Source organism: Oncorhynchus gorbuscha, linkage group LG12 (genome assembly GCF_021184085.1).
Source record: "Oncorhynchus gorbuscha isolate QuinsamMale2020 ecotype Even-year linkage group LG12, OgorEven_v1.0, whole genome shotgun sequence".
NCBI classification, from domain to species: Eukaryota; Metazoa; Chordata; class Actinopteri; order Salmoniformes; family Salmonidae; genus Oncorhynchus; species Oncorhynchus gorbuscha.
In genome coordinates, this window is record NC_060184.1 from 10,060,734 (window position 1) to 10,088,668 (window position 27,935).

General features: G+C 43.5%; 1 protein-coding gene across 1 annotated transcript in view; it reads right to left on the bottom strand.

Annotated features, from left to right (window-relative positions):
* Nucleotides 1-27,935, bottom strand: part of ryr3 (ryanodine receptor 3) — a 248,048-nt gene that overhangs the window by 195,601 nt on the left and 24,512 nt on the right. The window contains 5 exon segments of the mRNA XM_046293110.1: nt 351-463; nt 1,613-1,691; nt 2,179-2,253; nt 17,951-18,055; nt 26,777-26,896. Of these exon segments, the coding sequence (XP_046149066.1) occupies nt 351-463; nt 1,613-1,691; nt 2,179-2,253; nt 17,951-18,055; nt 26,777-26,896 (492 nt within the window).

Sequence of the window (27,935 nt, forward strand, 5' to 3'; positions counted from 1 at the left end):
GTTCGCTGCTCTGGCCCCCCAATGGTGGAACAAACTCCCTCACGACGCCAGGGCAGCGGAGTCAATCACCACCTTCCGGAGACACCTGAAACCCCACCTCTTTAAGGAATACCTAGGATAGGATAAGTAATCCCTCTCACCCCCCCCCTTTAAGATTTAGATGCACTATTGTAAAGTGACTGTTCCACTGGATGTCATAAGGTGAATGCACCAATTTGTAAGTCGCTCTGGATAAGAGCGTCTGCTAAATGACTTAAATGTAAATGTAAATCTGGGACCTGGCTAACAAGATTGAGATGAAGATTGATTGATTGATTGTTTGGTTGATTGACTGACTAATCGGTACTCACCAGGTACCTCTCTGTGGACACGCTGACCAGGATGAGGTCGTCTCCGATACGGACCTTCTCTCCCTCTGACCTCTGCTTGGACGCAGGGTGGATGGTCCACCAACATGCCTCACCTGGAGAGACAGAGGACAACAGGACTTGGATGAGACTGTCATAGTCTCTTGTGACAAACTGTTACCATAGTAACTGACCAGACTTTTAACATAGTATCTGACCAGACTGTTAACACAGTTACTGACTAGACTGTTACCATAGTAACTGACCAGACTTTTAACATAGTATCTGACCAGACTGTTAACACAGTTACTGACCAGACTGTTACCATAGTAACTGGCCAGACTGTTAACGCTTCAGATTTGGTTTCTTGTTCTGAGATTACAATAAAACTATGGTAATATACTGTAAATTAATCATAACTTCCTACACTGTACATGAGCTTACCAAAAACAGAAAGATACAGATCACACATCTGAAATTGCCATAAATATGCACATGTTTGACTGGCATGTCAATTTCTTGCAATTAGTTTTTGGTCCATAGTCCAAGTACCAAAGCATGGATTTACACAAGCAGTGCAAGTTTATCATCATGATTGTTAATCAGTTCATTATGTGCTGTGTGATTGTTAATCAGTTCATTATGTGCTGTGTGATTGTTAATCAGTTCATTATGTGCTGTGTGATTGTTAATCAGTTCATTATGTGCTGTGTGATTGTTAATCAGTTCATTATGTGCTGTGTGATTGTTAATCAGTTCATTTTGAAGTCTTCAAATATCAAAGCAGTTTCAAAGCAGGGCAGTGGACAGCCTCAAGGCAGCCATTTTGCCTGGTGGTAACGTCTTCAGGTTGATATAGTGCCTCTATTCTGGGGGCTACAACACATACACATAGCAAGGTCAGCTATTAATATGGAAGCCAGTCTGCATGTCTAGTATATCACAGTTAAAGTATCACATCCGGTTTGATAAATGGCTCTCATTTTGTACTTCAAATCAATCAATCAATCAATCAATCAATCAATCAAATGTATTTATAAAGCCCTTCTTACATCAGCCGATGTCACAAACCCAGCCTAAAACCCCAAACAGCAAGCAACGCAGATGTAGAAGCACGGTGGCTAGGGAAAATTCCCTAAATGTCACCTAGTTACCAGTACAAGGCATGGCTCCACAGCAGAAATGATCGGCACCCTCTTCCTTTCACCACTCTACCTCTAAATGTAGTCACAGGGAGCAAGGCTGTGTGCAATAGGAAGTGTTACCAATTGAATGTTCTTGTAATCCCACGTCAAACGACAGTTTGTCTGTCAACGATCTCGACGTCTTCAAACAGGTCAGGTACTGTTGAGAAGCCACACAATATGAAATAGCAAGAAGAGAAAAAAGATTTGTAAAAAATATATATATACGTCTGTCTTTCGTGATTTGTTTGTTTTGCGTTTACACATGTGGAATATACAGTTTAATGTACAGTTTAAAACTCAAGCCATCGGCACTGTTCTCTGTGTAGCAACTGCAGTATAATGTTTTAGGTAATATAGTAACAGTAGCAGTGAGGGACTGGTGACCTTTTCATTCAACACGTAGGAGGGATATCCACTAGTGATACAGCTCTCGTACTGGGAAATCTTCCACAGATCTGGCAACCCACTCATCGGAGATACTTTGGCCATTTGAGCAACTGCAGTATAATGTTTGTGTGGGTGATACTAAGTGTGTCCCAAATGGGCACCACTATTCCCGATAAAGTACAGTGTAAAGGGGGAAAAGGGTTCCATTTGGAACCCAACCACTGTGGTTATGAGTGGCAGATTTCCCCCATTCTCACCATTCCACTGAAGGAGTGACGTAGGAGGATGGCGTGACCATAGAGCAGGGTCCGGTGTCCACCCCCCTGGGCCGCCTAGGAAGGAGGAGAGGAGGAGAGGCAACATACACAGCAGGTTAGAGTCTGATGGCTGCATCTCAATAGGGTCATGTAGAATCCTCCCCTTGTCTCCTTTCCTTCATCTACACGGATCTGAGCAGACAGGAAAGCACAATGGTCAAACTCTAAAAGGAAGATTGAAATGGTGCTTTCATCTGTCTAGTTGTTTCTAATCAGTAGAGATGAAGGAAAGAAAACAAGGAATATTAAGGATAGACAACGAACATCCTTGGCTAGTACCTCCAGGAACAAACAGACGGACAGACAGGAACAAAACGGAACCAAAAGGAACTCATCCCAACCAGGTCGTGCTGCATCACTACTACGTGTGTTAGACAGGTTCGGGTGACGAACGAGAAACATTTTGTTGCAGTACCGCGGACAAGGAAATGTTGTGAACCCCGTAAGAGAAGACAGATTTAAAACAAACGGAATATTACTCACCCTCCTTAACAACCTCTAGACGCATGAAGAAAAGAACAGGGTGACATAACATTAGCACACTTTAACCCAATAACCCACAAAACTGTCTACAGTGTTGCTATCTGTATTCCCTCTAAAGCAGTTACAGATCATTATTTGGATAAAGAGAGAAAACTAGATAAGATAGACATTGCTACACATTGGTGGTGGATAACATGAGTTCTCTATTGACACACTCTACAAATGGGTTTATTTAGACAGTGAAGCTAAAACTTTTAATTTGGCTCTATATTCCAGCATGTTTTATATATATATAAATAAAACATTTTATACAAAATGCTGGAATATAGAGCCAAATTAAAAGTTCACTTCACTGTCCAAATACACACGTAGGGGAGTGTAAGAAATATATAAATCCAATCAACAACCAGTCTACAGAATATAAACCACAGTCTACATTATATACACTACAGTCGAGAGTCTATACACTACAGTCTACATTATATACACTACAGTCTACATAATATACACTACAGTCTACAGAATATACACTACAGTCTACAGAATATACACTACAGTCTACATTATATACACTACAGTCTACATTATATACACTACAGTCTACATTATATACACTACAGTCTACAGAATATACACTACAGTCTACAGTCTATACACTACAGTCTATACACTACAGTCTACAGAATATACACTACAGTCTACAGAATATACACTACAGTCTACAGAATATACACTATAGTCTACAGAATATACACTACAGTCTACAGAATATACACTACAGTCTACAGTCTATACACTACAGTCGAGAGTCTATACACTACAGTCTACAGAATATACACTACAGTCTACAGAATATACACTACAGTCTACATTATATACACTACAGTCTACAGTCTATACACTACAGTCTACAGAATATACACTACAGTCTACAGAATATACACTATAGTCTACAGAATATACACTACAGTCGAGAGTCTATACACTACAGTCTACATTATATACACTACAGTCTACATAATATATCAAATCAAATCAAATTTTATTTGTCACATACACATGGTTAGCAGATGTTAATGCGAGTGTAGCGAAATGCTTGTGCTTCTAGTTCCGACAATGCAGTGATAACCAACAAGTAATCTAACTAACAATTCCAAAACTACTGTCTTATACACAGTGTAAGGGGATAAGGAACATGTACATAAGGATATATGAATGAGTGATGGTACAGAGCAGCATACAGTAGATGGTATCGAGTACAGTATATACATATGAGATGAGTATGTAGACAAAGTAAACAAAGTGGCATAGTTAAAGTGGCTAGTGATACATGTGTTACATAAGGATGCAGTCGATGTTGTAGAGTACAGTATATACATATGTATATGAGATGAATAATGTAGGGTAAGTAACATTATATAAGGTAGCATTGTTTAAAGTGGCTAGTGATATATTTACATCATTTCCCATCAATTCCCATTATTAAAATGGCTGGAGTTGGGTCAGTGTCAATGACAGTGTGTTGGCAGCAGCCACTCAATGTTAGTGGTGGCTATTTAACAGTCTGATGGCCTTGAGATAGAAGCTGTTTTTCAGTCTCTCGGTCCCAGCTTTGATGCACCTGTACTGACCTCGCCTTCTGGATGATAGCGGGGTGAACAGGCAGTGGTTCGGGTGGTTGATGTCCTTGATGATCTTTATGGCCTTCCTGTAACAACGGGTGGTGTAGGTGTCCTGGAGGGCAGGTAGTTTGCCCCCGGTGATGCGTTGTGCAGTCCTCACTACCCTCTGGAGAGCCTTACGGTTGAGGGCGGAGCAGTTGCCGTACCAGGCGGTGATACAGCCCGCCAGGATGCTCTCGATTGTGCATCTGTAGAAGTTTGTGAGTGCTTTTGGTGACAAGCCGAATTTCTTCAGCCTCCTGAGGTTGAATAGGCGCTGCTGCGCCTTCTTCACGACGCTGTCAGTGTGAGTGGACCAATTCAGTTTGTCTGTGATGTGTATGCCGAGGAACTTAAAACTAGCTACCCTCTCCACTACTGTTCCATCGATGTGGATAGGGGGTGTTCCCTCTGCTGTTTCCTGAAGTCCACAATCATCTCCTTAGTTTTGTTGACGTTGAGTGTGAGGTTATTTTCCTGACACCACACTCCAAGGGCCCTCACCTCCTCCCTGTAGGCCGTCTCGTCGTTGTTGGTAATCAAGCCTACCACTGTTGTGTCGTCCGCAAACTTGATGATTGAGTTGGAGGCGTGCGTGGCCACGCAGTCGTGGGTGAACAGGGAGTACAGGAGAGGGCTCAGAACGCACCCTTGTGGGGCCCCCGTGTTGAGGATCAGCGGGGAGGAGATGTTGTTGCCTACCCTCACCACCTGGGGGCGGCCCGTCAGGAAGTCCAGTACCCAGTTGCACAGGGCGGGGTCGAGACCCAGGGTCTCGAGCTTGATGACGAGCTTGGAGGGTACTATGGTGTTGAATGCCGAGCTGTAGTCGATGAACAGCATTCTCACATAGGTATTCCTCTTGTCCAGGTGGGTTAGGGCAGTGTGCAGTGTGGTTGAGATTGCATCGTCTGTGGACCTATTTGGGCGGTAAGCAAATTGGAGTGGGTCTAGGGTGTCAGGTAGGGTGGAGGTGATATGGTCCTTGACTAGTCTCTCAAAGCACTTCATGATGACGGAAGTGAGTGCTACGGGCGGTAGTCGTTTAGCTCAGTTACCTTAGCTTTCTTGGGAACAGGAACAATGGTGGCCCTCTTGAAGCATGTGGGAACAGCAGACTGGTATAGGGATTGATTGAATATGTCCGTAAACACACCGGCCAGCTGGTCTGCGCATGCTCGGAGGGCGCGGCTGGGGATGCCGTCTGGGCCTGCAGCCTTGCGAGGGTTAACACGTTTAAATGTCTTAATCACCTCGGCTGCAGTGAAGGAGAGACTGCATGTTTCCGTTGCAGGCCGTGTCAGTGGCACTGTATTGTCCTCAAAGCGGGCAAAAAAGTTATTTAGTCTGCCTGGGAGCAAGACATCCTGGTCCGTGACTGGGCTGGATTTCATCTTGTAGTCCGTGATTGACTGTAGACCCTGCCACATGCCTCTTGTGTCTGAGCCATTGAATTGAGATTCCACTTTGTCTCTGTACTGACGCTTAGCTTGTTTGATAGCCTTACGGAGGGAATAGCTGCACTGTTTGTATTCAGTCATGTTGCCAGACACCTTGCCCTGATTAAAAGCAGTGGTTCGCACTTTCAGTTTCACGCGAATGCTGCCATCAATCCACGGTTTCTGGTTAGGGAATGTTTTTATCGTTGCTATGGGAACGACATCTTCGACGCACGTTCTAATGAACTCGCACACCGAATCAGCGTATTCGTCAATATTCCCATCTGACGCAATACGAAACATGTCCCAGTCCACGTGATGGAAGCAGTCTTGGAGTGTAGAGTCAGCTTGGTCTGACCAGCGTTGGACAGACCTCAGCGTGGGAGCCTCTTGTTTTAATTTCTGTCTGTAGGCAGGGATCAGCGAAATGGAGTCGTGGTCAGCTTTTCCGAAAGGGGGGCGGGGCAGGGCCTTATATGCGTCGCGGAAGTTAGAGTAACAGTGATCCAAGGTTTTACCACCCCTGGTTGCGCAATCGATATGCTGATAAAATTTAGGGAGTCTTGTTTTCAGATTGGCTTTGTTAAAATCCCCAGCTACAATGAATGCAGCCTCCGGATAAATGTTTTCCAGTTTGCAAAGAGTTAAATAAAGTTCGTTCAGAGCCATCGATGTGTCTGCTTGGGGGGATATATACGGCTGTGATTATAATCGAAGAGAATTCTCTTGGAAGATAATGCGGTCTACATTTGATTGTGAGGAATTCTAAATCAGGTGAACAGAAGGATTTGAGTTCCTGTATGTTTCCTTCATCACACCATGTCCCGTTAGTCATGAGGCATACGCCCCCTCCACTCTTCTTACCAGAGAGATGTTTGTTTCTGTCGGCGCGATGCGTGGAGAAACCCGTTGGCTGTACCGCCCTGGATAGCGTTTTCCCAGTAAGCCATGTCTCCGTAAAGCAGAGAACGTTGCAGTCTCTGATATCCCTCTGGAATGCCACCCTTGCTCGGATTTCATCAACCTTGTTGTCGAGAGACTGGACATTGGCAAGAAGAATACTGGGAAGTGGTGCGCGATGTGCCCTTTTTCGGAGTCTGACCAGAACACCGCCGCGTTTCCCTCTTTTTCGGAGTCGTTTCCTTGGGTCGCTGCATGCGATCCATTCCGTTGTCCTGTTTGTAAGGCAGAACACAGGATCCGCGTCGCGGAAAACATATTCTTGGTCGTACTGATGGTGAGTTGACGCTGATCTTATATTCAGTAGTTCTTCTCGACTGTATGTAATGAAACCTAAGATGACCTGGGGTACTAATGTAAGAAATAACACGTAAAAAAACAAAAAACTGCATAGTTTCCTAGGAACGCGAAGCGAGGCGGCCATCTCAGTCGGCGCCGGAAGTATACAGTCTACAGAATATACACTACAGTCTACATAATATACACTACAGTCTACAGAATATACACTACAGTCTACAGAATATACACTACAGTCTACAGAATATACACTATAGTCTACAGAATATACACTACAGTCTACATTATATACACTACAGTCTACAGAATATACACTACAGTCTACAGAATATACACTACAGTCTACAGAATATACACTACAGTCTACATTATATACACTACAGTCTACAGAATATACACTACAGTCTACAGTCTATACACTACAGTCTACAGAATATACACTACAGTCTACATTATATACACTACAGTCTACAGAATATATACTATAGTCTACAGAATATACACTACAGTCGAGAGTCTATACACTACAGTCTACATTATATACACTACAGTCTACAGAATATACACTACAGTCTACATTATATACACTACAGTCTACAGAATATACACTACAGTCTACAGAATATACACTACAGTCTACATTATATACACTACAGTCTACATTATATACACTACAGTCTACAGTCTATACACTACAGTCTACAGAATATACACTACAGTCTACATTATATACACTACAGTCTACAGTCTAAACACTACAGTCTACAGTCTATACACTACAGTCTACAGAATATACACTACAGTCTACAGTCTATACACTACAGTCTACAGAATATACACTACAGTCTATACACTACAGTCTACTATCTATACACTACAGTCTACATTATATACACTACATTCTACATAATATACACTATATTCTACAGAATATACACCACAGTCTACAGTCTATACACTACAGTCTATAGAATATACACTACAGTCTACAGTCTATACACTACAGTCTACAGAATATACACTACAGTCTACATTATATACACTACAGTCTACAGAATATACACTACAGTCTACAGTCTATACACTACAGTCTACATTATATACACTACAGTCTACAGTCTATACACTACAGTCTAAAGTCTATACACTACAGTCTACAGAATATACACTACAGTCTACATTATGTACACTACAGTCTACAGAATATACACTACAGTCTAAATTCTATACACTACAGTCTAAAGTCTATACACTACAGTCTACAGAATATACACTACAGTCTACATTATGTACACTACAGTCTACAGAATATACACTACAGTCTACATTATATACACTACAGTCTACAGAATATACACTACAGTCTACAGTCTATACACTACTGTCTACAGTATATCGATGGGGCTGTAGTGGAACAGGTTGAGAGCTTCCAATTCCTTGGTGTCCACATCCCCAACAAACTATCATGGTCCAAACACACTAAGACAGTTGTGAGTAGAGCACGACAAAACCTATTCCCCCTCAGGAGACTGAAAAGATTTGGCATGGGTCCTCAGGTCCTCAAAAGGTTCTACAGCTGCACCATCCTGGTTGCATCACTGCCTGGTATGGCATCTGCTCGGCCTTCGACCGCAAGTACATGACTATAACTATAACCAGTACATAAGTACATACGGCCAAGTCCATAACTGGGGACAAGCTTCCTGCCATCCAGGACCTCTATATCAGGCGGTGTCAGAGGAAGACCATAAAAAATATCAAAGACTCCAGCCACCCTAGTCATAGACTGTTCTCTCTGCTACCACACAGCAAGCGATAAAGGAGCGCCAAGTCTAGGTCCAAAAGGCTTCTAAACAGCTTCTACTCCCAAGCCGTAAGACTCCTGAACATCTAATTAAAGGGCTACTCAGACCCCTCTTTTACGCTGCTACTCTCTGTTTACTATCCATGCATAGTCACTTTAACTAAACCTACATGTACATATTACCTCAATTACGTCGACTACCCGGTGCCCCCGCAAATATTGACTCTGTACCGGTACACCCTGTATTTAGCCTCCACATTGACCCTGTACCGGTACACCCTGTATTTAGCCTCCACATTGACCCTGTACCGGTACACCCTGTATATAGCCTCCACATTGACTCTGTACCGGTACCCCCTGTATATAGCCTCCACATTGACTCTGTACCGGTACCCCCTGTATATAGCCTCCACATTGACTCTGTACCGGTACCCCCTGTATATAGCCTCCACATTGACTCTGTACCGGTACCCCCTGTATATAGCCTCCACACTGACTCTGTACCGGTACCCCCTGTATATAGCCTCCACATTGACTGTACCGGTACCCCCTGTATAAAGCCTCCACATTGACTCTGTACCGGTACCCCCTGTATATAGCCTCCACATTGACTGTACCGGTACCCCCTGTATATAGCCTCCACATTGTCTCTGTACCGGTACCCCCTGTATATAGCCTCCACATTGACTCTGTACCGGTACCCCCTGTATAAAGCCTCCACATTGACTCTGTACCGGTACCCCCTGTATATAGCCTCCACTCTGACTCTGTACCGGTACCCCCTGTATATATCAAATCAAATTTTATTTGTCACATGCGCTGAATACAACAGCTGTAGACCGTACAGTGAAATATATATACTACAGTCTACAGGAACAATTTGTGCTTGGGTGTCTACAGTCTACAGTTCATCTGGTAGGGAAGAGAATTCCAAGGTCGATCCATGAAGCCCCTAAACCCCTCAACGAGAAGAGAGGAGGGAGGGAGGGAGAGAAACAACACCGGAGTTTAGAGACTGACGACTACATCTCAGTCGTCTAACGTAGCTTCCTCTCCTCATCTCCTTTCGTTCATCTACACTGATCTGCCCTGAATGGAGAGGGGAAAGCAACACTACGAGAAGGTTTGATGAATGGAGAGGGGAAAGCAACACTACGAGAAGGTTTGATGAATGGGGAGGGGAAAGCAACACTACAAGAAGGTTTGATGAATGGAGAGGGGAAAGCAACACTACGAGAAGGTTTGATGAATGGAGAGGGGAAAGCAACACTACCAGAAGGTTTGATGAATGGAGAGGGGAAAGCAACACTACGAGAAGGTTTGATGAATGGAGAGGGGAAAGCAACACTACCAGAAGGTTTGATGAATGGAGAGGGGAAAGCAACACTACGAGCAGGTTTGATGAATGGAGAGGGGGAAGCAACACTACCAGAAGGTTTGATGAATGGAGAGGGGAAAGCAACACTACGAGAAGGTTTGATGAATGGAGAGGGGAAAGCAACACTACGAGAAGGTTTGATGAATGGAGAGGGGGAAGCAACACTACGAGAAGGTTTGATGAATGGAGAGGGGGAAGCAACACTACGAGAAGGTTTGATGAATGGAGAGGGGAAAGCAACACTACGAGAAGGTTTGATGAATGGAGAGGGGAAAGCAACACTACGAGAAGGTTTGATGAATGGAGAGGGGAAAGCAACACTACGAGAAGGTTTGATGAATGGAGAGGGGAAAGCAACACTACGAGAAGGTTTGATGAATGGAGAGGGGAAAGCAACACTACGAGAAGGTTTGATGAATGGAGAGGGGGAAGCAACACTACGAGAAGGTTTGATGAATGGAGAGGGGAAAGCAACACTACGAGAAGGTTTGATGAATGGAGAGGGGAAAGCAACACTACGAGAAGGTTTGATGAATGGAGAGGGGAAAGCAACACTACCAGAAGGTTTGATGAATGGAGAGGGGAAAGCAACACTACGAGAAGGTCTGATGAATGGAGAGGGGAAAGCAACACTACGAGAAGGTTTGATGAATGGAGAGGGGAAAGCAACACTACGAGAAGGTTTGATGAATGGAGAGGGGAAAGCAACACTACAAGAAGGTTTGATTATTCGACCCTCATTGCCTCAGATTCCAAACCCCAAGTCTTCTCCACCCCTCAGCTCCACAGACTCCAACCTCCCAGCCCCCCAGTCCTCTCCCCCCTCAGCCTCCCAGACTCCAAACCCCCAATCCTACAGTCATATCTACCTCTCAGTCCCCCAGACTCCAAATCCCCAGTCCTCCAGTCCCCTCAGTCTCTCAGTCCCCCAGACTCCAAACCTCGTCCTACAGACCCCCAATCCTACAGTCCTATCTACCTCTCAGTCCCCCAGACTCCAAACCCCCAGTCCTCCAGTCCCCTCAGTCTCTCTGTCCCCCAGACTCCAAATCCCCAGTCCTCCAGTCCCCTCAGTCTCTCTGTCCCCCAGACTCCAAACCCCCAGTCCCCCACTGAGAGACTGAGGGGACTGGAGGACTGGGGTTTGGAGTCTGGGGCTCAGCCTCTCAGCCCCCAGACTCCAAACCCCCAGTCCTCCAGTCCCCTCAGTCTCTCAGTCCCCAGACTCCAAACCCCCAGTCCCCTCAGTCTCTCAGTCCCCAGACTCCAAACCCCCAGTCCCCCAGTCCCCTCAGCCTCTCAGCCCCCAGACTCCAAACCCCCAGTCCTTCAGCCCCCCAGAGAAAGAGAGAGACAGAGAGAGAAAGAGAGAGAGAGGAAGGGGGGGGCTGTATTTCAGGCCTCCTGCCATGCTGACACATCATTTATTTATTTATTTATTTATATCACTGTGAACTGTGACCTTTGGCTGTGTGGCACAGCAACTGGCAACACCCCTCCCACTCTAATATCATTCTGTCTGAGCTTCTGCAGGGAGTATGGCGATGGTGTGTGTGGGAGGGGGATTGTGCATGTATAAGAGGGCGTGAGAGATTGTGCGTGAGCATGTCCATATGTGTGTGTGTGCACGTGTGTGTGCGCGTGCGTGAAGGGAGGGGGGTATCTCTTCTCTCACTGAGCTTTCTCCTGCCAGCTTGGTTTTACAAGAATGAAGTGCTGGCTGCTTGCCAAGCTTCTCACAGGCTGCCAGTGCTGCACAACAATGGCTGGTCTGTGATTACTGTAAGTAATTCACTTTTAATGTTCACTTCATATCTGGTTCTAATCTAATCATCTCATAGAGAATGACCAGTCAGACCACCGGAAGTTGGTCTGGTAATGACTTTTCAAGGAGAAGAGAAGACAGGGAGGTTCATGCCAGATTCATTTGCTACTGGCTGAAATATGTTTGCCAGCGTCCATATACAGTGCCTTATTCATACCCCTTGGCTTTTCTTCACATTTTTTTTGTGTTACAAAGTGGAATTAAAATGGATTTAAGACTCACAGCTGTAATCACTCTTAGAGACTTACCCAGAAAGACTCACAGCTGTAATCACTCTTAGAGACTTACCCAGAGAGACTCACAGCTGTAATCACTCTTAGAGACTTAGCCAGAAAGACTCACAGCTGTAATCACTCTTAGAGACTTAGCCAGGAGGACTCACAGCTGTAATCACTCTTAGAGACTTAGCCAGAAAGACTCACAGCTGTAATCCCTCTTAGAGACTTACCCAGGAGGACTCACAGCTGTAATCACTCTTAGAGACTTAGCCAGAAAGACTCACAGCTGTAATCACTCTTAGAGACTTAGCCAGGAGGACTCACAGCTGTAATCACTCTTAGAGACTTAGCCAGAAAGACTCACAGCTGTAATCACTCTTAGAGACTTAGCCAGAAAGACTCACAGCTGTAATCACTCTTAGAGACTTAGCCAGAAAGACTCACAGCTGTAATCACTCTTAGAGACTTAGCCAGGAGGACTCACAGCTGTAATCACTCTTAGAGACTTAGCCAGAAAGACTCACAGCTGTAATCACTCTTAGAGACTTAGCCAGAAAGACTCACAGCTGTAATCACTCTTAGAGACTTAGCCAGAAAGACTCACAGCTGTAATCACTCTTAGAGACATACCCAGGAGGACTCACAGCTGTAATCACTCTTAGAGACTTAGCCAGAAAGACTCACAGCTGTAATCACTCTTAGAGACTTACCCAGAGAGACTCACAGCTGTAATCACTCTTAGAGACTTAGCCAGAGAGACTCACAGCTGTAATCACTCTTAGAGACTTACCCAGAGAGACTCACAGCTGTAATCACTCTTAGAGACTTACCCAGGAGGACTCACAGCTGTAATCACTCTTAGAGACTTAGCCAGAAAGACTCACAGCTGTAATCACTCTTAGAGACTTACCCAGGAGGACTCACAGCTGTAATCACTCTTAGAGACTTACCCAGAGAGACTCACAGCTGTAATCACTCTTAGAGACTTACCCAGGAGGACTCACAGCTGTAATCACTCTTAGAGACTTACCCAGGAGGACTCACAGCTGTAATCACTCTTAGAGACTTACCCAGGAGGACTCACAGCTGTAATCACTCTTAGAGACTTACCCAGGAGGACTCACAGCTGCAATCACTCTTAGAGACTTACCCAGGAGGACTCACAGCTGTAATCACTCTTAGAGACTTACCCAGGAGGACTCACAGCTGTAATCACTCTTAGAGACTTACCCAGGAGGACTCACAGCTGTAATCACTCTTAGAGACTTACCCAGGAGGACTCACAGCTGTAATCACTCTTAGAGACTTACCCAGGAGGACTCACAGCTGTAATCACTCTTAGAGACTTACCCAGAAAGACTCACAGCTGTAATCACTCTTAGAGACTTACCCAGAAAGACTCACAGCTGTAATCACTCTTAGAGACTTACCCAGAAAGACTCACAGCTGTAATCACTCTTAGAGACTCACCCAGAAAGACTCACAGCTGTAATCACTCTTAGAGACTTAGCCAGAAAGACTCACAGCTGTAATCACTCTTAGAGACTTACCCAGAAAGACTCACAGCTGTAATCACTCTTAGAGACTTACCCAGAAAGACTCACAGCTGTAATCGATGCCGAAGGTGTTTCTAACATGTATTGACTCAGAGCTGAATACTTATGCAATGACTATATATTAGATATAAAAAAACATTACAAAATGAAATACAATAAATAAATGTTCTTTCACTTTGACATTACAGAGAATTTTGTGTAGATTATTGACAACAAAAATTACAATTAAATCCATTTTAAAATGTGAAGATATCCAAGAGGTCTGGATACATTTGCAGGGCACTGTTTATTGCCAAACATTACTGTTCAAATGATCACCGTAATGGATGGGGAGATTGAGTTCCATTGTTTGGAATACACTTCAATGTACATAGTTTATGTTGGTGTCGTTTATATCAATGTATCCAGTATTCTACTAAGAGCAATATGAAGATCTGTAGCTCAGTTGGTAGAGCATGGCGCTTGTAACGCCAGGGTAGTGGGTTCGATCCCCGGGACCACCCATACGTAGAATGTATGCACACATGACTGTAAGTCGCTTTGGATAAAAGCGTCTGCTAAATGGCATATATTATTATTATTATTAAGATGTACACTGTAGAATAGATGGATAATCCCTGTGTTGGTTCACAAATTCCTAAACTATTCCAGCTTGGTTCTACAGCATTGTGCGAAGCTTCCGGAATCATTGTGTGAAGCTTCTGGAATCATTGTGTGAAGCTTCTGGAATCATTGTGTGAAGCTTCCGGAATCATTGTGTGAAGCTTCTGGAATCATTGTGTGAAGCTTCCAGAATCATTGTGTGAAGCTTCCGGAATCATTGTGTGAAGCTTCCGGAATCATTGTGTGAAGCTTCTCGAATCATTGTGTGAAGCTTCCAGAATCATTGTGTGAAGCTTCCGGAATCATTGTGTGAAGCTTCCGGAATCATTGTGTGAAGCTTCTGGAATCATTGTGTGAAGCTTCTGGAATCATTGTGTGAAGCTTCCGGAATCATTGTGTGAAGCTTCTGGAATCATTGTGTGAAGCTTCCAGAATCATTGTGTGAAGCTTCTGGAATCATTGTGTGAAGCTTCTCGAATCATTGTGTGAAGCTTCCAGAATCATTGTGTGAAGCTTCCGGAATCATTGTGTGAAGCTTCCGGAATCATTGTGTGAAGCTTCTGGAATCATTGTGTGAAGAAGCTTCTGGAATCATTGTGTGAAGCTTCTGGAATCATTGTGTGAAGAAGCTTCTGGAATCAAAGCCAATTCCAGAACATTTCCTCTTTTATTTCTGTTAATCTTGAAATGAGACTGTTAGCTACAAAACAGAGGAAGGAAAACCACAAACTCAAAAAAACACGACATCCACAGTCGGTGAGCATTGTCCCACCAACTAGGTTTCTCGTTGATTCCCTAAAGTCTTGATAGTATGGCTAAAGAAAATGTTTTAACACAAAGTATGTATTTTCCATAACACATAACATTTCAGAAACCCAGAAGTAAAATCTTGTATAATTGCGTCAGCTATACAGTTATGTTACGTATGTCTGTCCATGACAGCTTACATAAAAACATACAACTACTCTCTGTCTAGTTTTTTTTTTAAAGGTGTAGATTTTTATTGAAGGGGATTTTTCCCTATCACTAAGCAGTAAGTGGGTTAGCTAAAATACTGGCTGAAGCAGATTAGAAAACTAGTTAGCACTTTCACTTGAAAATGGTTACACACATGCACAAAGTGTGGTCTTGGGGGCGCCAAGCAAAGGATTGAAATCATTTGAATCATGTGCACAAGGTGAAGGTAGGAACCAATGGGATGTCTATTTCAAGATTGCCATACATCAGTGATGTTTCAGGGGATAGTCTAAGGTCTGTGTCAGTGACGAGTTCCTTAAGGTCATTAAGGCGTTAAGGCAAATCTACGCATCAAAAGCTGAATGGAATAAAATGATTTCCTAAATGTCAGTGTGACTTTCTGGTAAGTACATATTTAAAGAGGGTAAGAATGTCTGATAAGTTATGCTAATACCAGGATTCACTCAATTTCTATCACCGATAATTAGATATAAATATCTAATAAATATAAATAAATATGTATAAATAAATATACATATATATAAAAACATAAAATATTTGTATATATATGAATATAAACAAATATATATATATAAATCTTTCATAAGATATTTACAAACATCTAGCCTTCCAAATATTGCATTTATGTTTGATTTATCAACCAATCTATTGAAGGGAGGGGTATAATCTATTGTGAATGACTATAGTGACTATGCACAATAACAATCTCAAAATAGGCAACACTTTGAAGTGAAAGTGGCGAAAGTGAGATCATTCTTTCGCTAATAGTTAGGGGTCAGTAGAGGTGAGCCTTCATGCCAACTAAAGAAAGTAACAAATTAACATACCCACTGTTCATGGTCCGCTTTCTAGCAGCGTTAAACAAACATACAGATGAAGGAAACAATATTACATGGAGTTATGGCAGTCAATAATGTCAAAAAAGAAATCTAAAGACTGAGAATGAATCTCCATTTCATTTTCATATGGGGTGAATCAACAACAACATAAAAACAAATGTTGTGTGTGAACGTGAAGGGCCCGTTTCCCGGACCCCGATTAAAAGCCTTGATCTCCATAGCAACTGCTTTTTTTAGTCCAGGGCCAGGCTGACGTTCTCATCTCTGATCCTGAGTTGCCAAGCGATCAGCTGGTTCTCATCTTATCACCTCAATTGAAACAGTTACTTCATCGCAGTAAAATGGATACAAACGTGACACTGATCTGATCGTGTGGCAACCCAGAAGCAGTGAGGAGAGCTAAGCTAAATAAAACTAGCTAAGATAACTAAAAGCAATTCAATTCTAATGTGTTCAATTATCAATTCAATATCTCTCAACACACTAGCCTAATCAATCAAATGAAACCCGAATCTGTTCTGTTGGAGAGAATGTGTTTGATAAAAGAACATAACCTGGAATACCTTCAAAAAGTTGCAGCTAGTGAAGTGTTTCATTGCAGTGGGGGACACACTGGGGCACTCATAAGTATCTAAGTGTCCATCTCCTTATTTATGATTACACACACCAACTAAGAAATGAGCATGCCAGTGGCATGTAGCTGAGCTGAGCTGAGCTGAGCTGAGCTGAGCTGAGCTGAGCTGAGCTGAGCTGAGCTGAGCTGAGCTGAGCTGAGCTGAGCTGAGCTGAGCTGAGCTGAGCTGAGCGAGAGAGAACGCGAGAGCGCGAGAGAGCGAGAGAGAGAGAGAGCGAGAGAGAGCGAGAGCGAGAGAGCGAGAGAGCGAGAGCGCGAGAGAGCGAGAGCGCGAGAGAGCGAGAGCGAGAGAGAGCGAGAGTGAGAGAGAGAGGGAAAGAGGGATGGAGAGTTGGATAGAGGGAGGGTTGGATAGAGGGAGGGATAGAGGGAGGGTTGGATAGAGGGAGGAATAGAGGGAGGGTTGGATAGAGGGAGGGAGGGTACCATTCCCTTTGATCGGGGCATTGTAAATCAAGTAGGCAGAGCAGAGAAGAGGAGAGAAAACTCTTTCTGGATGCACTTAAAGCAATCAGGCTATTTCTCTGTGTATCTGGGACTAACACGGAGTGGGCACTTGGCCTTCATTATGACACGGGGTCTAGGGGGAGAGAACGGTTATGTAGAATCACCCAGCGAGAGAGGACACTACCGTAGAAGACGTATCTTCACGTCTTATCTTGAAGTCAAATAAGGAGAAAACAGACGATGATCATCCTCTGTTCTTGATCTCTTATTAAATACATTTCTTCTACAGTGAATCTCCTTGGCATATCGTCTTTATCCAGAATCCATGAGTCAGCAACAGGATTAGTTTGTTTTTCAATTATTTCCTTTTGTATTGAAACCATTTACACTGTATTGTAAAATGACATGTTTACAAAGACCACTGAGTCATATACTTTCAAATACTTTACAAATCCTAAACGTAGTTCACTTATTTATTCGACCAAGGTCTGATGTGTACTGATTATACAGGGATAATGAGTACAGGTAATGTAAATATAATGGGTAGGCTATACAGTGATTATGTACACAGGTAATGCAGCAATACTCACCCCTTCGTTGTTAGGCACCGTGTGAGCCAACATCTCCTGCAGGGCTCGGACAGACAGGGACTGCTCCAGGATAAAACAGCAGATACACAGGTCAGGAGGAACATACTGCAGGAAGGACAGAGGGGGAGGGGGAGGGAGATGGGAGGGAGATGGGAGGGAGATGGGAGGGAGGCAGAGAGGAGTGAAGGAGTGGGGAGATGGGAGAGAGGGAGGGATGTGAGGGAGATGGGATGGGGGGGGGCAAATGGGAGGGAGGAAAAATTCCAATCTTAGCAAAGATAAATATAAATAGCAGTAAACACTCTATTAGACGAGAGATCTGATGACTTGCATTAGGTCTCAATTACAAGAGGCTTAAAATGGCAGATGAAATTTGACCATGATATAAATACATTTAAATTAATGGACTGACATATATTGCTTTGATACCCCAGCGGCACCATCAATGTTTGACAAACAAACTTCTACAACAGCAGATGCTTGGATGGGAATCAACATAATATAACGAATCTAATTGAATAATTTTGTTTTATAACTCATTTCCCCCTTACCTAACCAAACCCTTCAATTCTGAAATTAAATATAAGCTGAATATTGTCATGGTGGTTAAACTATCATAGCACCATGAGAAGCCTAGTCTTTAATGTTTCATAGCACCATGAGAAGCCCAGTCTTTAAAGTTTCATAGCACCATGAGAAGCCCAGTCTTTAATGTTTGATAGCACCATGAGAAGCCCAGTCTTTAATGTTTCATAGCACCATGAGAAGCCCAGTCTTTAAAGTTTCATAGCACCATGAGAAGCCCCCTCTTTAATGTTTCATAGCACCATGAGAAGCCCCGTCTTTAATGTTTCATAACACCATGAGAAGCCTAGTCTTTAATGTTTCATAGCACCATGAGAAGCCCAGTCTTTAATGTTTCATAGCATCATGAGAAGCCTAGTATTTAATGTTTCATAGCACCATGAGAAGCCCAGTCTTTAATGTTTCATAGCACCATGATAAGCCCAGTCTTTAATGTTTCATAGCACCATGAGAAGCCCAGTCTTTAATGTTTCATAGCACCATGAGAAGCCTAGTCTTTAATGTTTCATAGCACCATGAGAAGCCCAGTCTTTAATGTTTCATAGCACCATGAGAAGCCTAGTCTTTAATGTTTCATAGCACCATGAGAAGCCCAGTCTTTAATGTTTCATAGCACCATGAGAAGCCCAGTTTTTAATGTTTCATAGCACCATGAGAAGCCCAGTCTTTAATGTTTCATAGCACCATGAGAAGCCTAGTCTTTAATGTTTCATAGCACCATGAGAAGCCCAGTCTTTAATGTTTCATAGCACCATGAGAAGCCCAGTCTTTAATGTTTCATAGCACCATGAGAAGCCCAGTCTTTAATGTTTCATAGCACCATGAGAAGCCCAGTCTTTAATGTTTCATAGCACCATGAGAGGCCCGGTCTTTAATGTTTCATAGCACCATGAAAAGCCCAGTCTTTAATGTTTTATAGCACCATGAGAAGCCCAGTCTTTAATGTTTCATAGCACCATGAGAAGCCCAGTCTTTAAAGTTTCATAGCACCATGAGAAGCCTAGTCTTTAATGTTTCATAGCACCATGAGAAGCCTAGTCTTTAATGTTTCATAGCACCATGAGAAGCCCAGTCTTTAATGTTTCATAGCACCATGAGAGGCCCGGTCTTTAATGTTTCATAGCACCATGAGAAGCCCAGTCTTTAATGTTTCATAGCACCATGAGAAGCCCAGTCTTTAATGTTTCATAGCACCATGAGAAGCCCAGTCTTTAAAGTTTCATAGCACCATGAAAAGCCTAGTCTTTAATGTTTCATAGCACCATGAGAAGCCTAGTCTTTAATGTTTCATAGCACCATGAGAAGCCCAGTCTTTAATGTTTCATAACACCATGAGATGCCCAGTCTTTAATGTTTCATAGCACCATGAGAAGCCTAGTCTTTAATGTTTCATAGCACCATGAGAAGCCCCATCTTTAAAGTTTCATAACATTGGCAACAGAGGTCTGCTTACTGTAGTTATAGGTAAAACTAAAGGGTAACATTGTACAACCTTGTAGATATAAATTCATCTATATAACAGACCTGGTTCTTCTTCCTATGCGGTGTAGTGTTACCTCCCATTTGAACTGAAATATATTCCTTTTCTAAAAGAGTATGTTGCCTCTAACCACTGATCCGAGGTCAGCTCTGTATTTCCACACCTGATCGTTAGGGTTAGAATTTGTTATGCGCAAACTGATCCTAGTCAGTCACTCCAGGATTTTGTGATTCTGCGATCCCACTGATTTTGGCAAAATGAACAATTGCATAGTATGCAAGGACTTGCAAATTCGACCAATCACTGCACTGTTGAAGCAGTCAAATCATCCCAATATTACTGAATATAGTGATCACAGCACTACAAAAAGAGAGCGTGTGATTTTAACCATTCATTGCACTTCTACAGCATATACATTTTCCACTCGTCAGCGCATTTTCGTAAAACGAATTTGATCAAATCATTGTAAATTGCTATGCAAAATGTCATTATTGCAGCAAAATCAACATTTTGGCCCGCAACTAACACACAAAAACTGGAGGGACTGAGAGGCAGAGAGCCAGTTGTATCCATAAGAGATGGAAGCGAGGTGTCAACTCCTGAGATCACTGTGACGATAACACCTGTAACTCGATAACACCTGGACTTTCTGGTCAAAAATGATGCAGAAAAATGTATCCATGCTTTTGTCACTTCTAGGTTAGACTACTGCAATGCTCTACTTTCCAGCTACCCGGATAAAGCACTAAATAAACTTCAGTTAGTGCTAAATACGGCTGCTAGAATCCTGACTAGAACCAAAACATTTGATCATATTACTCCAGTGCTAGCCTTCCTACACTGGCTTCCTGTCAAGGCAAGGGCTGATTTCAAGGTTTTACTGCTAACCTACAAAGTATTACATGGGCTTGCTCCTACCTATCTCTTTGATTTTGTGCTGCCGTACATACCTACACGTACGCTACGGTCACAAGACGCAGGCCTCCTAATTGTCCCTAGAATTTCAAAGCAAACAGCTGGAGGCAGGGCTTTCTCCTATAGAGCTCCATTTTTATGGAATGGTCTGCCTATCCATGTGAGAGACGCAAACTCGGTCGCAACCTTTAAGTCTTTACTGAAGACTCATCTCTTAAGTGGGTCAAATGATTGAGTGAAATCTGGCCCAGGAGTGTGAAGGTGAACGGAAAGGCTCTGGAGCAACGAACCGCCCTTGCTGTCTCAGCCTGGCCGGTTCCCCTCTTTCCACTGGGATTCTCTGCCTCTAACCCTATTACGGGGGCTGAGTCATTGGCTTACTGGTGCTCTTTCATGCCGTCCGTAGGAGGGGTGCGTCACTTGAGTGGGTTGAGTCACTGATGTGATCTTCTTGTCTGGGTTGGCGCCCCCCCCCCTGGGTTGTGCCGTGGCGGAGATCTTTGTGGGTTATACTCGGCCTTGTCTCAGGATGGTAAGTTGGTGGTTGAAGATATCCCTCTAGTGGTGTGGGGGCTGTGCTTTGGCAAAGTGGGTGGAGTTATATCCTTCCTGTTTGACCCTGTCCGGGGGTATCATCGGATGGGGCCACATTGTCTCCTGACCCCTCCTGTCTCAGCCTCCACTATTTATGCTGCAGTAGTTTATGTGTCGGGGGGCTATGGTCAGTTTGTTATATCTGGAGTACTTCTCTTGTCTCAGGACTACCTGGCATGATGACTCCTTGCTGTCCCCAGTCCACCTGGCCGTGCTGCTGCTCCAGTTTCAACTGTACTGCCTGTGATTATTATTATTAGACCATGCTGGTCATTTATGAACATTTGAACATCTTGGCCATGTTCTGTTATAATCTCCACCCGGCACAGCCAGAAGAGGACTGACCACCCCTCATAGCCTGGTTCCTCTCTAGGTTTCTTCCTAGGTTTTGGCCTTTCTAGGGAGTTTTTCCTAGCCACCATGCTTCTACACCTGTATTGCTTGCTGTTTGGCGTTTTAGGCTGGGTTTCTGTACAGCACTTTGAGATATCAGCTGATGTAGGAAGGGCTTTATAAATACATATAGTCTACCAATCACTCCCCAGTCCTCACACACAGGCTAGTCTACCAATCCGTCCTCACACACAGGCTAGTCTACCAATCAGTCCTCACACACTGGCTAGTCTACCAATCACTCCCCATTCCTCACACACTGGTTAGTTTATCAATGCTTCCTACCACAGTAGAGCTCTCTGTCATTATTATGAAGGTGAGGGAGGATCAGGGAGTTATCCAATACTGGTTTTGATCATAAGAAATGATGCCCGGAAATATTATGTGCAAAAAGAAGTTAAGATCAGTGAAAAGAAGGCAGCTATCCACTGCAGCGCTCTCTCCATCCTGTTTGAAACAAGGCTCTAAAATAATACTGCTAAAACGGTGGCAAAGCAATTAACTGCGTGTCCTGAACACAAAGTGTTATATTGGGGGAAAATCCAATATAACATACTACTGAGTACCGCTCTCCATATTTTCAAGCATAGCGGTGGCTGCATCCTGTTATGGGTATGCTTGTCATTATTAAGGACTGGGGAGTTTTATCAGGATATAGAAGAAATGGAATGGAGCTAACCTCAAGCAAAATCCTAGAGGAAAACCTGGTTCTGTGTGCTTTCCACCAGAAACTGGGAGATGAATTTACCTTTCAGCAGGACAATAACCTACAACACAAGGCCACATTCACACTGGAGTTGTTTACCAAGAAGAAAGTGAATGTTTCTGAGTGGCCGAGTTACAGTTTTGATTTAAATCTACTTGAAAATTTATGGCAAGGCCTGGAATGGTTGTCGAGCAATGATCAACAACCAATTTGACAGAGCTTGAAGAATTTAGAAAAGAATAATAGGTAAATATCGCACAATCCAGATGTGAAAAGCTCTTAGAAACACTCACTACTGTAATCGCTGTCAAAGGTGCTTCTACAAAGTATTCGGGTGTGACTATGTATACAGTGCCTTCGGAAGGTAATTCAGACCCCCTTTTCCACATTTTGTTACATTTCAGCCTTATTCTAAAATTGATTAAATCATTCCCCCCCCCTCAATCTACACACAATACATCATAATGACAAAGCAAAAACATTTTTTTAGAAATGTTTGCTAATTTATAAAAATAAAATAAAACTTAAATATCACATTTAGAGAAATATTTAGACCCTTTACTCCAGGGGTGTCAAAGTCAAATGGACGGAGGGCCAAATAAAAAATTTAGCTACAAGCCGAGGGCCGGACTGTTCGAATGTTCATTGAAAATTTTTTAAATGACGCATATAGTCTAGTGAACCTAATTGAACCTACTGAAAACCTAACAAATATATTCCAATATGATCAGATAAATAAAGCAATATTTTCTTATGGCTCTGTCAGTAATCTTTAATTTTCAACAGACACAAAAGACAAATTTCCTTTATATAAAAATCCCCATAACATGAACATTAAATGAAAGAAACCGGTATTCAAGGCACCATCAGTAGCCTATATTTTCTATTTTAGCAAAAGTGGGCTAAATTTACTTCAAAGAAAAAAACAATAATAGCAATTTTCTATCATCCACTCAACTGAAATATTTTTAAAATATAATTGGATTGAAATACAATAAAATAAAGTGCAAAAATCTATTAATCAAAAACAACACTTTGTTTAAGGAGAAGTAACATGCAGTGAAAACAAATATTAAACTTTAACTTTTAAACTTGAACTGAGTAAAAACTCTAAATATGTGATTGCACAGTAATGTTCACTTGTTTGAGGTTGAGGGTGATACTTGGTGGTGTCCCATCTTTTCCACAAGTTCATCAATGTTCGGGGTAAGGCTCTGAGCTGAGGAAATCCTCAGAATTGAGTGGAGGTGTTCAGCAGTAAGTCGACTTCTGTGTGATGTTTTGTTCAAGTTCATCAAAGAAAACAGTTGTTCACACAGGTATGTGCTGCCAAACATAGACAACGTTTGAGCAGCCTGGATGCGCAGCTGGGGCATTGTGTCGGGGAGGAAACGGGCGAACTCCGCAGCACCCACTGCCGCATATTTTGCCCTCAGTGCATCATTGCATTGGAGGTCAATCAACTCCATTTGGAGGTTTGGTGGTGAGCTTTCCACGTCAACAGCAAATGGGTTACCGAGCAGTTCCAACCTGCTTTTTTGTGCTTCAAAGTCAGCAAATCGGCGTCGAAAGTCAGCGGCAAGCATACCTATTTTATCAGCCAACTGTGCGCTCGGGAACGCACTGGTAGAGAGCTTCTCTTTCATGGTCTGGCAGCTGGGAAAGTGGCTCAAATTTTCTTTCCGCATCTGCGTCTCCCACAGAGTCAGTTTGGTTTTAAATGCCTTCACTGTACTGTACATATCAGAGATGACACGATCCCGACCCTGCAGCTGCAAGTTCATTGCATTCAGATGACTCGTAATGTCACACAGAAAAGCCATTTCACACAGAAACATTTCGTCTCGGAGTTGTGTTGTGTCTTTCCCTTTGCTGTCCAAGAACAGACAAATCTCCTCACGAAGCTCGAAACATCTTTGAAGCACCTTTCCCTGGCTTAGCCATCGCACCTCTGTGTGATAAGGCAAATCACCATGCTCCGTTTCTAACTCCGTCAGAAATGCCTTGAACTGGCGGTGATTCAAACCTTTGGCTCTGATAAAGTTAACTGTGCGCGTGATGATGCTCATTACATGCTCCATTTTCAAGGCTTTACCACACAACGCTTCCTGGTGTATGATAGAATGATAAGCTGTCAGCTCACCTGTCGCGTTTTCCTCTTGCATCTTTTCCCATATCTTCGCCACCAGTCCGCTCCTGTGTCCACACATCGCAGGTGCTCCGTCGGTTGTCAAACCCACGAGTTTTTCCCAAGGCAGCTCCATCTCATTTACACATCTTGACACCTCTTCATACAAATCATGCCCCGTAGTTGTGCCATGCATAGGACGTAAAGCCAAAAACTCCTCTGTCACGCTTAGGCTGGAGTCCACTCCGCGGATGAAAATTGACAACTGGGCAATGTCAGAAATGTCGGTGCTCTCATCCACAGCCAAGGAATATGCAATGAAATCTTTTCCCTTTTTCACAAGCTGCTCTTTTAGATTGATGGACAACTGGTCTACTCTCTCGGCAATGGTGTTTCTGCTCAGACTCACATTTAAAAAGAGTTGCCTTTTTTCTGGGCAAACTTCGTCACAAACTTTAATCATGCAGTTTTTGATGAAATCCCCTCCGTAAATGGCCGGGCTGATTTAGCGATCTCTTCTGCCAAAATAAAACTGGCCTTGACAGCAGCCTGGCCTTGTGATTTGGCTTTTTTGAACAGAGCCTGTCGAGATTTGAGGCCTCGTTTTAATTCCTCTGCCTTTTGTAGCCTTTGTTCCATGTCCATATTCTTGTTTTTGTCCGCGTGTTTCGTTTCATAATGTCGTCTCAGATTATACTCTTTCAGTACCGCCACACTTTCTCCACACAGAAGACACACAGGTTTTCCAGCTACCTCCGTGAACAAATACTCAGACTCCCACCTTGTTTGAAACCCCCGGTTCTCAGTGTCCACCTTCCGTTTTGCCATTTTTGATGGGTATCTGAAAGTTAATTTTACTGTGATGCTGACAACTGCTGTGCCAATAAATATTGAAATGAAGCAGCCTACTGCTCGGTGCGTCACCGTTGCATTGTGGGAAATGTAGTATTGGTGCGTGTAAAAGATCTGCGGGCTGCCGGCTTGCTGCGGTCTGCGGGCCGGTTCTAATAATAAATCAAGATCATCCCAGGGGCCGTAAAAAACCTTCTCGCGGGCCGGATGTGGCCCGCGGGCCTTGACTCTGACATATGTGCTTTACTCAGTACTTTGTTGAAGCACCTTTGGCTGCGATTACAGCATAACTTCTTCTTGGGTATGACACTACTAGCTTGGAACACCTGTATTTGGGGAGTTTCTCCAATCCTTCTATGAATATCCTCTCAAGCGCTGTAAGGTTGGATGGGGAGTGTTGCTGCATAGCTATTTTCAGGTCTCTCCAGAGATACTCAATTGGGTTCAAGTCCAGTCCACTCTAAGATATTCAGAGACTTGTCCTGAAGCCACTCCTGCGTTGTTTTGGCTATGTGCTTAGGGTTGTTCTCCTCTTGGAAGGTGAATCTTCGCTCCAGTCTGAGGTCCGTAACAGCGCTATGGAGCAGGTTTTCATCGTGGATTTCTTTGTACTTTGCTCCGTTCATCTTTGCCTCAATCCTGACTAGTGTCCCACTACCTGTCGTTGAAAAACATCCCAACAGCATGATGCTGCCACCACCATGCTTCACCATAGGGATGGTGCCAGGTTTCCTCCAGATGTGACACATGGCATTCAGGCTAAAGAGTCCAATCTGGGTTTCATCAGATTTTCATTTCATTCTAAAAATCTGTTTTCACTTTGTCATTATGGGGTATAGTGTGTAGATTGTTGAGGATGTTTTAATTGATTTAATCCATTTTAGAATAAGGCTATAACGTAACAAAATGTGGAAACAGTCAATGGCTCTGAATACTTTCCGAAGGCTCTGTATATAGGCTACCTGAACAGGCACCCAATGGACCTGCAGTCTAAGGTACAAACTAGGTATGGTACTGCATTGTATAGAAACACGACTTCCAGCTGACCCCTGGCGGCTATTTAACATATTTGTTCAGGTTTTCAAATTCTGCGAGATGACTTTCCTCCTGCAACCAAACGGTTCAAATTAAGAGCCACCATCAGTACCAAGCATTAAGAGACACTCCTCTTACCTTAGCCTCAGATGTAGGTTCCAGGAAGCATAGTCGATTACCGAGTCCCTCCACGGACAGACAAAACTTGCGATTCTCTTTCTGGATGGTGGCGACACTTTGAAGCACCACCTCATCATCCTGCCAGAGAAGAAGAGAACATTAGGAAACGTTTTGTATAACATTAGGAGACGTTTTGTACAACATTAGGAAACGTTTTGTACAACATCAGGAGACGTTCTGTACAACATTAGAAGACAAAGACGATTACTTTGTTGTCAATTGTCTACAAATATGAATAACACACATACACAGAGAGAGGACGGAGAGGTTGTAGCAGTGACTGGCAACACTGGTCCCTGAAAACAAGCAACACAATGCCAACCAGAAATCTGCTTTCACCAGGCCAACTCTTTCTCACCAGGCCAACTCTTTAACTAGGCCAACTCTTTCTCACCAGGCCACCTCTTAAAGCAGGCCAACTTTTTCACCTGTCCAAATGTTTCTCACCAGGCCAACTCTTCCTCGACAGGTCAACTCATACTCACCAGGCCAACTCTTTCACCAGGCCAACTCTTTCACCAGGCCAACTCTTTCACCAGGCCAACTCTTTCACCAGGCCAACTCTTTCTCACCAGGTCAACTCTTTCTCACTAGGCCAACCCTTTCTCACAAGGCCAACTCTTTCTCAACAGGCCAACTCTTCCCTTACCAGGCCAAATCTTTCACCAGGCCAAATCTTTCACCAGGCCAACTCTTTCTCACCAGGCCAACTCTTTCTCACCAGGCCAACTCTTTCTCACCAGGCCAACTCATTCTCAACAGGCCAACTCATTCTCAACAGGCCAACTCTTTCACCAGGCCAACTCTTTCTCACCAGGCCAACTCTTTCACCAGGCCAACTCTTTCACCAGTCCAACACTTTCACCAGGCCAACTCTTTCACCAGGCCAACTCTTTCTCACCTGGCCAACTCTTTCTCACCAGGCCAACTCTTTCTCAACAGGCCAACTCTTTCTCAACAGGCCAACTCTTTCACCAGGCCAACTCTTTCACCAGTCCAACTGTTTCACCAGTCCAACTCTTTCACCAGGCCAACTCTTTCACCAGGCCAACTCTTTCACCAGGCCATCTCTTTCACCAGGCCAACTCTTTCACCAGTCCAACTCTTTCACCAGGCC